We start from the raw sequence: 17,237 nt of genomic DNA on the forward strand, positions 1-17,237 counted from the left end.
CTTTTTGAACTAAAAGTGGCTGGAAATTAGTATACAACCAAGCGCACGTACTCATAGCCAATATTAACAGTAAACAAACTACATAGTAAATAAAATAGGACTTTGCGAATTACCGACAATCAATATTTATTTATCTGCATCATATAATAAATAGTTATGTTAAATTATAACAACTAAAATCTATTTTTTAAATATATACTACCCAACATTTTATGGGTCTATTATACACTTCCACTATTTTGAATAATTCTTCTTTTTTTAAAGGAAGAAGTCTGCAATAGTAGGATACTTGAGCTATTGATACTGAGAAGTAGGAATTGTGTTGTAGGTTTCCGACAATCAATCTGTCAAAATATGCCCCAGCTAAGTGAATGGAGTATATCTTCCACAAATATTTTTTGAAGTTATACTTCTATACGCGCGCTCGACGTTGGAAATTTGCACGGGAGTGAATCTGTGAAATCATTACATTATGTAAGATATGAGTAAGAGAGAGACAGAAGATATATTTTCTCTCTTTCTCTCTCGAGAATAAAAAAATATAATATATATTAATATTATTATTTATGTGATATGTTTTGTATTATTTATTAAATGTTCTTGTTATTGAAATATTCTTCTTGTAAATATATTTAATATTTATTATTATTATTATTATTATTTTATTATTATTATTATCATGGTAAATTAAACATATGCGTAAGTAAGTTATGTATAATGTCATTTGTAAATACTTATGAATATTGCATTTTAATTTGTATTGTATTATTATATTGAAATTATGTTGTAGTGTATTGTATTGTATTTTTATATTATTAACAAAATAAATAATGAATTTTACTGCAGAGTATGTGTAAAAATTTTTTTTTGCATTCAACTCCTTTTATACATATATATTTTCATCAAAATATTGATTCAATATTTCATTTACTATACTCCTATTACAGGTCAAATGTTGTTTATATACAGCAAACAATGCACCATATACCTATGTAACTAATTCTTTTTCTCTTTCTTACCTATAGCATTACATATGTAATCATTGTGCAGATTGACTCCCATATAAATTTGTAACGGCGAACGCGTTTATAGAAATATAACTTCTACCGGCAGTCCCACTGGACTGGACTGCCACACCCGTTTTTATTTATTCTGTGTCGATGTGAAGAATCGCTATTTTATGACTCTACCCTTGACGACACCATCTTGTGGCTCTAGTTCCGTGACGCTCGCCTCAGCATTTTACTATAAAAAAATCGGTTGCCTGTAAAGTCGGTTTTACGGGCGAAGATTTTACGTGACAACGTCTTTTTCTCGGTAGAATATTTATTGATATGAATATTATTAAATTGCACAATAGGAACAAGGAATTGAATGAAAATAAGAATTGCACAAATTTTAACTATAGAAATATATTTTGTTTACTAAAACATTGTACATGTAAACTTAAACTTAACTAATTTCTATTTGAATGATTTTGTTGAGGATAGGACGATGATAGGAGAAATATGAAATGAAAGTGTAACAAAAATGAGGAATGTGGGGCAAAAATGTGCAGTGTAGAAATAGGGTGTACTCTAAAATGCACCTTGATACACCAACGAACTACTATGGGGAATAACGGAAGATGGAAGGGATTAGATAGAAATAAGATTAGATAGAAGTGTTTCTGCTGTAATGTCTCTTGCGAAAGTCAAGTCGATGGTTGTTCCTTTTAACGTAGTTAACTTAGAAACGTTTGATACGCAATCAAGATTATACGTACATTTCATGAAATTTAGAAACGAGTTGTCTGACTTTACGTTTTTGTTAAAATCACCACACAGAAGAATCGGTATACTAGAATCAACTTGCACGAACGATGGCACGTACTGGCTGTTGTGAACGTACGGACCGAGTCCTTGCCATAGTAACATTCCAATGTCTTGCATACTAGCTCCTGGATGAATATATACAGCACCGAGTATAAACTTGAAGCTAGTATTAGCGGTGAATCAATAGTATGACATAACCTATAAACTCAGTTTCTCAACTTTTGTGTCAATCTAACAATTAATCAATCAATCATAGTTTACGATAATGAAATATTAGTGTACAATTATTTACCTTTATTGTTGTAGTTGTTGTAAATGACGAATCTAAGCACTAAAGCACTCCACATTTTCACTACAGACACAGCTGACGATACTTTCAACGATTTTCAACTTTAGCGATTCAACGCGCCTAATTCTCTAGTGCCGCGCGCAGCGGACCGATCATGTTTGAGTGGGAGAGAGACGCAAGGCATTCGCCGGTCCGGCGGGCCTCTCTCTCGTTCGGTGACTCACTGTAACAGACGTGAGCGGGCGTTACACTTTTTCTTAAATGACTCCGAGCCACAACCTAATTTAAGACGTTGTCACGTCAAAAAAAGTAGACGATAGTATAGAAGAGAAAAAAGTAATAGACGATAGTATAGAAGCACAGATTAATAAACAATACGCTTCAAGTGATGTTGTTAAATACTTCTAGAATAATTTTATTAAAATCTAATGCAAATAAATATACATCTACGGGAAACAGATTAGTAACCATTGATTTAAAATTATTATAAAATATGAATATAAATGGCTATAAAATTGTAATTGAACTCTAGTGAATGGTGTATAAAATATGCCTGTATAACATAACTCTATCAAAATATTATTTTAATTTTGTTATCTTAAGCTTTACTTTGTGACAAAATATATTAATATCTGTTATAAATTTTATTATATTATTTTATTAAATACCTCTTTAATTTATAATAAGAATTGCGTAAGAGCGGTATCAGAAGACAATCAATAGGTGACGTAAATTATTGATAACTAGTATAGTAACTAATATAGGATATAGAAGGATTCATTACGAAATATTAAATTGGAATTATTATGTAGCGCTTGTTTTATAAAAGTTAAATATGTATTATAGTGATTAGTGATATATAATTCTTTTAAAACACATTTGTGAAAAATTGTATTGTGATAATTTGACATTGACGTTCTTTAAAATTTTCTTTTCTGACAACTCAATAAATAGGACTTATGAAGATTATTAATTAAATTATCCTTTAAGAAATAGTAGTAAAGGTATGCTGATAATACCGGTTTATATTTAGAAATTCTTAAGTTCCAATAAGTTTATATTTGTGGATTGAATAGAATGCAATATGTCAATATATACGTCATTTTTGTTGTTTTAACACGTGCCAGAAGTATTTAAACAATTTTTATATTTTTATTTATGCAATAGATCTCGATAATATAAAAAAATTATTACTTAATCATAGTGCAGTGTAATTTAGATGTAAAATAGAGGAGCATCAACGTTAAAACTTAAGTATCTACCTTTATTTTTGTATTTTAGGCTGTAATTATAGCTATGCACAATTTAAACCCAGACGGTCCTTATGTCAATGTAAATGGAGCCACTAATACGGAAAAAGTGTGTATTCTAGATGCTGGGGCACAGTATGGTAAAGTTATTGATAGAAAAGTTAGAGAATTATGTGTGGAGTCTCAGATCATACCCTTGGATACCCCAGCTTTCAACATAAAAGAAGCTGGTTACAAAGCTATCATTATTTCTGGAGGACCCAATTCTGTGTATGCTGAAGATGCTCCTAGATATGATGCAGATATTTTCAGAATAGGTTTACCTGTGCTGGGTGAGTAAGGTTTATTATTTGTATATGGTATGAGGTGTTTATATTATAAGATTCAATATAAAAATGAATGTTAAAGTTATCTCAAAACTAAAGCACCTGTTTTGAAATTTGGCTGAGGATTTATTTAGGAGAGATATTTGTTTACTATAAATGAAAAGTAAAAATTGGAAGATCTTTTGATTTATCCTATTTTTGCATGTTGATCCAAAAACAAGGCAGATTAACAATACATTATTGAAAACAAGAACAATTAAAACAAAAAATCCAGTGATCTACCTATACTATACTAATTATTGTAGCTGAAGGAATTCTCGATGTTGTTACAGTATCAAATCATCAAGTTATTTTTATACTTCCAAAGTTTCACATACTATTAAAAATGGCTTTTCTGGATTTTTTTGTCTACATTCATTAAAACTGCGGAAAGTTCAAGTTTTGCATGAAACACATGTTCTGAATGTCAATGGTCAATTAACGGGGTCAATAGATGACAATGGTCAATAAATGGGCTGAGTTTGATATAATTAGGCTGTGAATTTCTAGAATTGTTTACTTAAATGTAAAAAAAGTAATTGAATCGGTCATTTCAGAAACAACATGAGTCAGAAATTATATTTTTGAGTAAATCACAAAAAACTGTTTAAAAGCGCTGTAAGGAAAACTGTTTTAAAATTAATTGTTGCAATAATATTTCACTAATTTATATGCATTACATATTTTTTATAAAAATTGTTTTTCTTAAGTCATATTATGGTTTTAAAAAAACTGACTTATGTTTCAGAACAGAAATAAAAAAAAGATATTTTTTTGGAAATTTTATTGTCTATCAAACAAAGTATAATCATTAATCATCATTAATTGCATCATTAGTAGGTCACTGCATAACCTCTTTAAAAAATGTTCCTCTGGTATGTAGTCCATGAGCTGGCATATATCTTCCATTTTTTTTTTATTAATCGCTACTTTACTTTCGGATAGGCCAGAACTGTTGGTGAAAATCGAATTTTATCAATTATTTTAAGTTTAAAGTTGTTAGTAACAAAACCATTAATATATTCAGATACTGTTACAGTCCCTGGTTGGTTTGAAGAATAAAAATATGGTACTAGTTTGAAATCTGGAAAGTGATTTTTTTATCCTTTTTTTTTCTGCTCATTGAGTCGGTAGACAAAGAGGTTTTTTGTAATGTTTAGGTCACCACCAGTCGGCAAAAAGGAATGGCCACGTTGTGGAAAGTACTGGTTTATGGTTTTAAAACTTCCAGTATCTACTAACGAAAGTAGAAATCCCACTACAGTATGATTCCAGTTTTGACAGTGCAGCTCTCAGAAAATAAGTGAAGATGTTTCACAGCAGTAGGCACTGGAGACTTGATATAATCCATAAGAAATGAAGCAACTTCATTGGGACCCTTTCTAGCTTGATCCTCATGGTAGTTGTAAAACATCCCTTGTTTTTTTTTGCATATTGTGAATTCCAAAGATGTTGCAGGTTAGTTGACATAAGTAAAAAGTCTCCTGTACATGAATAAGTGGAAGTTGACGATTTTGGATATAAACAAACGTCAGGCCACATACAGTGACATCTGTCTTGCATATCTCTGCAATTTCTGCCATTTTATTGTAGAACTTATTTGCATGTTTTTAATGTACAGATAATTCCGCAACAGCCACACGCTTCGCTGTTTCGTTTAAAGATGGACTCTTAATTTATTTCTAACTGTTCACATTCACAGCTAGTGTCTACCTGTGGATGTCTAGAAGATAGAGAAAAACGTTCCTGGAAAATCTTTAACTAAAATTTCTACTTCACTGAATTATTATTATTATCAGGAAATTTGGCACAAAATAGGTCATTCATAATTCACACATTCAATTTTTTGTCTAAGTAATGCTTCTCTTTTCCTGTGTAATGTGAAATCTTAGTGGGAAAACTCCCAATATGAGTCTTAATCTGTTCCATTACATTTTCAGACTTAGCATTCCCTGAAATATTTTTTCCACATTTATCTAGTGGTGCTTTTCTTTGTACAAGAAGCTTATAAATTCTTCGAATTCTTTCATTACTCACAGTGTGAATTCCCATGAAAGCTTTTTTGCAAAAAATAATTTTGCCATCCGAGCCTGTCACGGAGTAACTAATTAACTAATGTTATATCTTCTATTCTTTGGATATTCATTTAGAGGTCATCTCTTTTGTACTTCACACTTTCCCATAAACCCTTGGGGTAACTATGAATCTTTTGCATTCTTGAATAAGCATGCTTCTGAATTTGACAAATATTTCACCCCTTATATCCGTATTAACTCTTTCAAAGCACTTCAAGTGACAACTACAAAAAATATATAATAATTTTATGTTTTAAAACTATCTTAACCTTAAAGCTTACTGACACCTCCTGGTTTTCTTGCAGGTAAACATTACCTTTACAATTTTCATATTCTTCCCCACACTTTCTTTTTTACCTCTTTTTTTACTTTTTTCTAAATTCATATCATTATTCGTGCTATTTATTGCAGCCATCTTGATCATATTGTTTACAAAAGTCAATTCCGTGGCGAAACAACATCAGTCGATGACTCATGTGGTTTTTGAATGGAATGGGCACAGTATATTGCTTTATAAAGAATAGCAATATACTTTGGAATACTACTCTTTAGCAATGTACTGTGGAATGGGTATTTATATTAAACAGTAGTTTATTACAGCTGATGTCATTTCTGCTTAGAATGGTGCGTTGACATAGAAAAAACGGATTTATGGAGAAATGTCGATATTGAAAAGAATATACTCATATTGTTTCTGAAAAGACTGATTCAATTGTCAAACCAATGGTTTTTATGGGCACAATTTTCTGTTCCTATTTCGCCTTTCGCTGCTGCTTCAATATCTTCTTTCATTCTGGTCCAGTAGGAGTCTATATCTGTCTCTTATCTAAATCTTCATTTACATTTATGCTGCTGAATTAATATTATTTGCTGCTTCTTTAATATTGTTACACATTTCTTACTGTTCACTAGTTAGTGTTAGATCCCAATTAATTATGCTTTTAGTTCCAATTATGCTTTGAAACCTTTGTAGTGTTTGTGGATTTTTAATGAGTTTAATATTATGGCAGGTAATTTTGGTGCTTCTTCCCTTCTTAGGGGAGAAGCTTCTCAGACGTCCATCAGCATGGAGCAGTGTCTAGCATCTAGAAACACATGATCAATTTGGTTATTTGTTAAGCTTAGTATATTATAGCTGTTATTTTAGAGGCTACAAAGCTTACTACTTGGTCCCCATTAAGATTGGTGTTATTGCAGAGACTATATTTACTGATGTGGGTAGATATATTTTTTCCCTTCTGATTTTTGCGTTCTCAGGTCTCTGATTACTATCTTAATGTCTGTATGTGGTTTCAAATTCATCATAGAATTGATCTTTTCTTTATTTTCCTTGTCCTCTATTGAGCATGTAGGTTAATAAGATTAATATTAAAGAACTTGCCCCTGATTCTTAAACAGTTCATTTGATTACATGAAAATAATTTTAACTTAAGAAACCCTGTCAGAAAAATAATGGTGCTATTAGTCTTTAATATAAAATAAATAATATGCATCCATGAGAGTAAAAATCTCTTGTTAGTAATTCCATTGTAAAACTAGCAAAAACTCTGATAATGTCTCCATACAGTAAGTATTTGGTCTAAAATTTAGTTTTCTCTTAGTACCTATACTAATTTTTATACTACTAAATTATATTACTTAATATATTATTTTAAATATTATAAATGACATAGCTTTTATGTTAATTTTTTTTATGTTTTTATAACTTACAATGTGGTTTATTTATGATCTTCTTTTTCAAATATAGCTAACCAGATCCTATTACATTCTACTAAGTAATTTGCTATGCAATTTGCTTCATGTACTCAAATGGCAGCTTCTTTCTGCAATTTAATTTGGTTTAGAACAAATAATTTTGGTTTTACCACACAATCATTTAATGATATCGTTTTTAGTATTTATGTTGTAATTTGAATAGAATTTAAATATCTATTAACAAATTTGGCTTTTGGTATACATACTTTATATATCCTATATCCCCCTTTGAGACTAAAATATCCAGGAAGAGTAAGGAGTCATTATATCCTTGTTCTATGATACACTTTATAATTGATATCAGAAATTTATCCAATGATTCTATTCCATGAAACCATATGGAGAATAAACAAATCATCTACATACTTCCACTGTATCGTGGGTTTTAAATATGTCTGCTAAAATACAGGAGATGAAGAAGGGAACACATTTGTATGAAATATGTACCCCAGTCCTAAGCTAGCATGTACAGTAGAACAGAACCTCGTGACAAGGCAGAGCTTCCAGTGTGCAGAGAAAGTATTTAACAAGAAAAGATGGAATCTACCCGAACATTACAAACATTGTACCGCATGATAAACACTTGCTAGATATTAAAAATTTTACAATGTTGTCAATATGTGGATGATCACAGTAATATTGGGTATCTTTAATATGATATCTAAAAAAATGAGTTTCAAATAATTTTCACAACAATTTAATGACTAAAAGGATAAGGGAACGATTTTTAGTGAGGTATATCCAGTGTGTCCCAAAAATTTTTATACAAATGAAGAATGCGTTTATCCTTACATTTTACAAAAAAAAACTATTCTTGGTAAAAAACTCAGCATAGAAGGAAAACAAAAGTAATGATGTGATTAAAATATAAAATATATTTACCAAACAATAGATAATTATGATGTCATTACAATACAATTAAGAGACTTTTATTTTAAAAGATCCCACTTGGAAAACTTCATTATTTCAGTGGTAGGTGTATGTATGATTACAAGTGTGAATTTGATGATAATACAATCTTCACAGATATCGCCGCCGCAGTACATATTTCTTTTTTAACAGAGTTCTGAAAAGAACTTTTGCATAAAATGAAAAAAACTAAAATAATTAAAACAGAATACACAAACACAAAAGTAAAATCACAACAAAATAAAATTTAAATAAAGCGAGTGAAAGATACAATGCCACACTGCAAAAATATACAGCACCTCACTGCATAATATTTACTGCACAAATGTCTTTGCTGGACCCCCACTTTCAAATTTGTTTGTACGAGTGACTTTTTTATTTCACGAGATACCTGTTTGACTGCAGTTTCATACATATTTTTTGTATATAAGGTTGTTTTCTTCTGTAGAAGTATTGGATAAATCCAGTCCAGATCCAGTAAGTAAGTAAGTTCGTGTAACCTTCTGGCTAAGGTCTAGTGTTAGGGTTTTCAGGTCGCGCAAGAGCCCCTAACATGACTTAACGACTACTTTCGTAGCCGGGACCGACGGCTTTACGTGCCCTCCGAAGAACGGTGGCAGCTCAGTTAAATTAGAAATTGAAAATTTTGTCGGTGCCAGGATTCGAACCCGGGCCCTCCAGCTTGTTAAGCCAGTAACACAGCCACTGAGCTACGGCTGCCACTCCAGATCCAGTGTTTTATATGGCTGAAGTGAGTTTATTAGCTATTTGATTTTGTCCTGGTTCACCACTTCTTTTGCCAAATGCCAGTTTTCCATAGAACCATACGTCATGCTCAAAGTCATAAGTCAAATCCAGTCTACTGCATTATCTAGTATTATCAGTTTTGTTTTAGACTAGGTTAAGAGTCTCTTCACCATTCTGAATGTGTTTACCTCATGTGTTCACCCCATTTGGAGTGGCGGAACAGTTATTTGAGTATCTCCACCATTGCTTTCTCCACCATTCTTTTTTACTCTTTTGATTTCCTTATTATATTCAGTCAGAGCTTCACAATAATTGTCCCACTCACCCGATCTTTTGGCACAATTAAATTTTTGTCTTTGACTTCTATCCTTTGATTTATAATGTTGTCATTGCACCAAGGTACTTTCCTGTTGGAATTCCTCACCATTTTCTGACAGTTGTCTTCGAACATTGACGTGACAACCTCTTGAAATTGTTCAGTGGCCATGGTTAGGCCCAATGTATGCATTATCTTTCCTCTAACCCTGCCCAAGCAATATTCCAGATGTGGTTGATATGCTTCCTAGTTTGTTTACGAGGATTACAATAAGTTTGCTTGATAGGCCCATTACCTGTTATTTAAAAACAGATGTGTCGATGGTCTGAACAAAACACCTCATCTGACCCATGCCATTTTTGAAGTGAAGCTTCTATACTGGCGTTGTATTACTTTTTTTCTCTACAGTAAAATGCTGAGCTTACTCTAAGTAGGTTTAAATTAAAAACTGCATAAAAAATAAGTAACAAAATATAGACATTAAATGAGAAGTAAAAAATTAAAAGAATATCTGTCACTAAAAGATTTGATTCGTAACGATTGTCAAAATTTAATAAAAGTCATAAATGTCATCCGATTAATAACAACATTGAATCATCTATTTAAATTTTTATAATAATTCTCATTTTAAAATAATTTCATATAAATACAATTATTATTTTTAAACATATTATTTGGTTTATATAATAATTAAATTGACTATCAAATGACATTTATTTATATTTTATTATTATTATTTGGTCTAAATTTGACAGGTTTGTCATAAGTAAACTATGTACGATTAGTTAAGGGGGGGAAGGGTTATTTTCAATATTTTAAACATACTTTTAATATGTTTTTTTAATTGTTTACTATAAATTTATTTCAAACATTAGTACATTATAGTACACTATTTTAAGAGTATTATCTGAAATTTTGGTTCAAAAATATCAAAAATTAAGAAAATAACAGCTAATTTTCCAAGATAAAAAAAGTTACTTTGCAGTGTTCATCGTATAACTGGATTACCTGTTGACAAAAAACCAAAAAGATTTCGTTAGTTTATGAGTTTCTCTAGGTCGCAACGTCGAGATATTGTTTATTTTATCGTTTTTTTTTTTTAATTTGTAAAGTAGAAAAAGACGAATTTTTTGAATTTCCGAAAATTTTTCATTAAAATTTGACTAATTTGATGTTGTAAAATGAGCTATAACAACAAAATGGAGAATATCCCGATCTTGCGACCTATCTATAAAAGAAGTGTGCACAATTTGAAAAGGATTCATCAATTAAAAAAAAATTATTCCGAGAAAAACGCGCTTAAAAAAAAGCTTATTTTTTTTATACTCACAGAGTATCGTCTATTCCAGGCCCATATAGCGACGTGCTTCCTCCTATCTAAAGCATCTTTTTGCTCCTGCTTTTGATGAACTCTGCCCTTTTTGTTGCATCTGCAGCCTTTTTATCTGCTGTAGTAATTCGATTGTTATCGAAGTGAGTGCTCACTGACCTTACTCAATCATCTCACACACTGAACTCACTCACTTCACTCACTCACTTCACTCACTCACTTCACTCACTCACTTCATTCACTTTCCTCACTCAACTCACTCACTTATAAATGCCTATAACTCCACCAATTTTGCTCCGATCTCTCGGAAATTTTAACTGGATGCTCTTGTAGAGTTATACTTCTTTATATAGAATAAAACAAATTAAAAAACACAAAATAAACTCTCCCTTAATACGTTAACAGATAGCGTTAGGAGCAAACATAATAATTTATTGAATTTGTTTAAAATATAAAAAATAAATGAATAATAAAATTACTTTGTTTAATTTAAAGATATATTATTTTAAAAATACAGAAAACAGTATGAAGCTCCGCGCTAGTCTACAGTACCGCCTACTGTTCTTTTTTTTTGTAAAATTTTTATATCCACTTGATTCTCTCCTTTTTCCACGAGTATAAAGAAACATCTTGTCAGCATCCTGTTTCTTTAAAGATACAATTTTTTTTACTATTTTGTCAGTTAAATTTTCTTTAAAATATTTATCGCTTACAAAATCCCATTTACTAAAGAAAACAAGTTTTTCTTTCATCAACTGTAATAATATATCTGTTTAGATGTAGCTATTTCATAGGCTCTTCCTTTCCCATTTTTCGTTTTCACCCTCACTTACTGATAACACTGAGAGTGGGAATATATTATCGACACTTATGTGTGATATAAACGCTAAAAACTATTGGGGCTCAACATAGACTCTATAAATGTGTGGAGGAAAGCCAATATATGGTAATGTAAAAGACATTAGAAGACATGTTAAAAGACGCAAATATCTCGCCGATTTGCTTTGTAAGAAAAAATCGTACACAATAAGCGACACGTTATTATTATTTAGTGTTTGGCGATAGGAAAAGGATAAAAACTATAAATAAGAATTTGGGAGATTTACAAATTTGTATGTTATTGATTGAACGAAAAACAGTTGTAAGTGTATGTTACCAAGCCCATTTTTTCCTTATCTTCAAACATTAATGCAATACTTGTTTTTGTGTAGTTAAAAATATTACACATTTCAACGTAATGAAAAGATAATGAATATATTTCTCAAATGAACAAATTTTCGTAATGTCAATCAAAAATAAATTACTTAAGAATCAAACAGCAAAATTGTTTATTGAAAAGTATATCAACAATTGTGTAATTAATAATATTACTATTAATAGGTGACAGTTACAGAACGAATACCTAAATTGAACATAATAACGGTTTTAAATGTTCAATTTCAATATTAGTTTTCTCTATGTAACAAGAAAATGTAGCTTAACATGTTATAAATAAATTTGAACAATGATAATAACCAAAACCTTTGACCTCTTAGTTTATAAAAATTAGAAACTATTGTTTTTTACTGGACTTACCTTTTACAGTTTTTAACTTTTTTCAATCTGTGAAGCATTTTTATGGAGTATTTTACCTGTACAATTATTTTAATGGGAACAAAAAAGGGGCGCATTTGATTATCACTGGTAATTAGGAATTAGACAAGGCGAAAAGCTCGGGTTCGTTCAGAAAAATATTCTCATGAGATTTTTTTTCAAAATCACTTTCATGAAATACCCCAAAATAAGGTTAAATTAAGGTATTATATTAAAAAAAAAACAGGATTTTTATGAAATTTATTTATTTTAGTATATTCTTAAAACAAATTCAGTCGAAATAAACAATGCTTCTCCTGAAGTATGTCATGCAGGATGTGGTATTCTCAAGATACCAGCAGGAACATAGCGTAACCAAAAATTAAATGGGAAATAAAAACCAGGTAGCACTTCTTTCTTGCTATTGTTTTGCATGGTGCATGGAACGTTGCAAAACAATTTTTGTCGTGTTTGAGACGAAGTCCGACGTTGCAAGATGAACATTTCTACTGTATTCTGCTAACATTTGCTGTCGTGCTGCAATTGGCACATCTCAAAGAAGTAGTTCTTTGGGGCATATGAGAAGACTTTGAATGGCGCAGTTCCAAGGGAATATGCCTTTTAAATTTACTCATTGGTTTTTCTGCTGGTAGTCTTCCCCTTTTTAATTGTTCTTGAGCTCCAATAAGGCCTCTAATCACAGAGATCCGGAATTCTTTCAAAGACATACTTTTGGATTGGTTTCTAAGTTGAAATAGAATGAATGCGTTTACGACGCAAGCATCCACAAAATAAAAAAATATTCTTATGCCACCACTTGTGTGATTTACGATTCACCTCATAAAGACTTTTCAGTATTCTGCGATTCATCCACTTCTACGCAGATAGTCCATCTGGTGAAATACGGTAATCTGAATCTCTTCGATTCATTTGTTTGTCAGTTTTGAACTCTGGTAAATCCTTTCTTTTTTTTTTTAACTTCTGAACCAGATGTAAATTGCCTAGTAATCAAGCGAATCTGTTACGTGACATAGCCGAACTGATGAAAGGGTCTGGTAATTCATCACGTGACGACCAATAATCTCTGTAACTGGGCATTTCCTTTATACCCATTAATAAATTTACTCAAAAAAATGTTTTGACTTCGTCTTCTGTGGTAGGTGTAAATCATTTCCTTCTCCGTGTTTTTGAACGTATTATAGATTGTTTTGAAATACAATTAGGTGAATTAGATCCTCAGGAAATAGTTCCAAAAACACATCTGTGGGGTTCTCTGCAGAATTTGGAATGTTTGAGCCTGTAGTTTCAATAAATTGATTTGTTTGTGTTATATAACTTTCATTTTGGGTCTAAAATATAGTTATCTCGCTTTGCTAGCCGTACTGTTAGCGGTACATCGTCTTCACTATCCGATTTCGATTCTTTATTATTTTGAGTATTGGTTGTTTCATCTTGATTATTAATTTGGTCTTCAAACACGATGTCCATATTTCCAATATTAAAGACATCCTCATTATTTGGTTGCCGAAATTCATCAACATCCAATTCATCTCCCAAGACGCTTTCAATATTTGCATATTGGCAGAATTCATATAGGAAGTGCCCTGTGGTCGTGCCAGAATACCACATAAAAGACAGTGATCTACAAAAAAAAACGGGTGTGGCTGTCCAGTGGGACTGCCGGTGGAAGTTACACTTCTATACACGCATTCGCCGTTACAAATTTATTTGGGAGTCAATCTGCACAACCATTACATATGTAATTCTATAGGTAAGACATAGCAGAAAGAGAAACAATTAATAACAACTTACTAACAATGAAGAATTGAATCAATATTTTGATGAAAATGTATATTTTTATTTTCATATATGTATGAAAGGAGTTGAATGCAAAATTTTTTTTACACATACTCTGCAGTAAAAAAAAATACAGTACAATACAGTGCAACATAATTCGATATATAATAATACAATACAAATTAAAATGCAATATCCATAAGTATTTAAAAATGACAATAATGTAATAATATTAATAAAAAACTCCTCCCCGACTGGGAATCGAACCCCGGTCCCCCGCGTGACAGGCGGGGATACTGACTACTACACTACCGAGGACATGACACAAATGTATTTCAAAATTGACAGTTCTGGATCATACAGTGATTTATTGAGATTATTATTTTGAAATACAAAAGAATAATATAATTATGAACATTTAATAAATAATACAAAACATATCACATAAATAATAATATTAATAAATATTTTATTATATGTATAATATTATATGTATATATATCTTTATACAATATATATATATATATATATATATATATATATATATATATATATATATATATAATATTAAATTATATATACAAAAGGAACATTTTTATATTCGAGAGAGGAAGAGAGAGAAAATATATCTTCTGTCTCTCTCTTACTCATTATCTTACATATGTAATGATTTCACAGATTCACTCCCATACAAATTTCCAACGTGGAGCGCGCGTATAGAAGTATAACTTCAAAAAAATTGAAATGTATTCATGCAAATAACAGTACATAGTGTGAAACAGACTTCAAAAATATCACTTACTTGTAATTTTTGTAATTGATAATAATTGAATAAACAAGAAAACAATTAAAATATGTCGCTCTGTCAACACCGAACATTCGCTTCAAATGTGTGCTTGACTAATTATGTTATCCAGTCAATGTGATTCAATCAAATCGGTTCCAAACTGGTTAGACACTTAGAATATAATATAGGCAACCGATTTTACACACTGGTATGACTGTAAATACTGTAAAACCGCTGGGAAGTTTAAAAGAAATGTTTGTAAAGGTGGTCATCTCAGCATACCGACAGTCGTCAAAGGGTTAAACAATTTTTTTTTTACAAATTGTAACAATCAATTTTTTTGGCCCAGACAATTTTTTTTTTAAATTTTTTTGGATCATTCTGGACAAATCCTGTAATTTTTCTGTAAACTTGATCGTTTTTAAGTTATAAACAATTTAAAACTGAAGAAAATGCAAAAATTACGATTTTCAAGGTTCAAAAACACAAGTAAAAAATATTATTTTTGAATTCACCAAAGACCTAAATTCAAGTTCAAACCTTGTTCTATCATTTGCCGATAAATATTTTGGGCTTACTTAATTTTAAAGCATTGTTTTTTAATCGTTAATTAAGCGCGTATGATAGTACGGGCACTCGGGCTGCAACGTGTATAAAAGGGAGAAACAAGATCTATGGCACAAATTTTGGCGGGTTTGAATTCTCATTGTACAAATGAGCACCTGCCCTGCCATACGCACTTCATTAACAATTAAAGAACAATGTTTTAAAATAAAATAAGCCCAGAATTTTCATCGGGAGCTGATAGAAGAAGGCTTGAACTTGAATTTAGGTATTTGATGACTTTAAAAGATAGATACAAGGACAAGGCAAGCATCAAAAGCGGCAAGAGTAAGTGGTTGCCTCCGAGAAACCATATGGAAAAACAAATATCTGACCACGGAAAGCAAAATGAAAGTATACAAGACAACAGTAAGACCAATCCTAACATATGCAGCGGAGACAAGGACCGATACAAGAAAGATGAAACAACAAATCAACAATATCGAAATGAAAATATTAAGATCAATAGCGGGCATATCATTAAGAGACAGACAAACCAACAGAAGTATACGCGAACAATGCAAAATTCAAAATATTAACAGGTGGATAAAAACAAGAAAAAAAAACTGGAACGAACATATAAACCGAATGGGACCAGATAGATTAGCGAACATCTGTAAAAACAACAAGCCGTATAGCAGAAGACCCGTTGGAAGGCCGCCAAAAGTGGAAAGATAATGTACAGTCAACAACGACTGAAACAGAATAAGAGGTAGACAAACAGGAGTAATCCTAGTCGCACGAAGAAGAAGAATTTTTTAATTGTGTTTTTAACTTGAAATTGGTTATTTTGCGTTTTTCTCAGTTTTAAATTATTTGTAACTCGAAAACGATCAATTTTAGAGAAAATTTACAACCATTTTTTTTCAATTTACAATTTAATGATCCAAAAAACCTAAAAAAATTGTCCGGGTCGAAAAAATTGATTGTTACAATTTGTTTAAAAAAATTTGTAGAACTCTTCGCCTGGGCATCCCTTTGAACTTTATTTTGGGGTATCTCATGAAAGTGATTATGCAAAAAAATCTCTTGGGAATATTTTTCCGAACGGACCCAAGCTTTTCGCCTTGTCTAAGTATGTTTCTTCAGATGTTAGCCTTGTTTCGTTGCAGGTTACTAAATTTCTCTTATATTGGTCATATACACACTGAAACTGAAGATAGTATTCATAGTCTTCACCAACTCTTCAATTTATATATCAAGACTGTAACAAAGTAATTTTACTCTGGATGCCCAGACATGCTGGTGTTGAAGGTAACGAAAATCCTCTTGCTAGAGGAGGACAAAAGAAACGTTCAATATGCTCAGAACCTTTCATTGACATAGCAAGAAGCACAGCCAAATGAACGATATCTGACTCGGTGGAACGGATGAAACGTAACCACAGGTACGAACTTAAACATCTGAAGGCTTTTATACATGAACATTGAAGAACGGTTCCATAGATCTACTAGATATGAATAGGAATGATTTGCGAATTATCGTAGGTCTCCTAACAAGACACTGTCACCTCAATGGGCACATGAATAAAATCGGACTGGTAGAAAGTGCGAATTGCAGATTTTGTCAGATTGGGAAAGGGTGATTCAGCGCCCACTCACATTAAACCTAACCTAACCTAACCAAGA

At 31.3% G+C, this 17,237-nt stretch overlaps 1 protein-coding gene across 1 annotated transcript in view; it reads left to right on the top strand.

Moving 5' to 3' along the window:
• Window positions 1–2,889: 2,889 nt before the first annotated feature.
• bur (GMP synthase burgundy) overlaps window positions 2,890–17,237 on the top strand; it is a 39,456-nt gene continuing 25,108 nt past the window's right edge. The window contains exons 1-2 of the mRNA XM_072526696.1: window positions 2,890–3,107; window positions 3,385–3,685. Of these exons, the coding sequence (XP_072382797.1) occupies window positions 3,400–3,685 (286 nt within the window). The 5' untranslated portion in view covers window positions 2,890–3,107; window positions 3,385–3,399. The remainder of the gene's footprint in view (window positions 3,108–3,384; window positions 3,686–17,237) is intronic.

Source organism: Diabrotica undecimpunctata, chromosome 3 (assembly GCF_040954645.1).
Source record: "Diabrotica undecimpunctata isolate CICGRU chromosome 3, icDiaUnde3, whole genome shotgun sequence".
Classification (NCBI taxonomy): domain Eukaryota; kingdom Metazoa; phylum Arthropoda; class Insecta; order Coleoptera; family Chrysomelidae; genus Diabrotica; species Diabrotica undecimpunctata.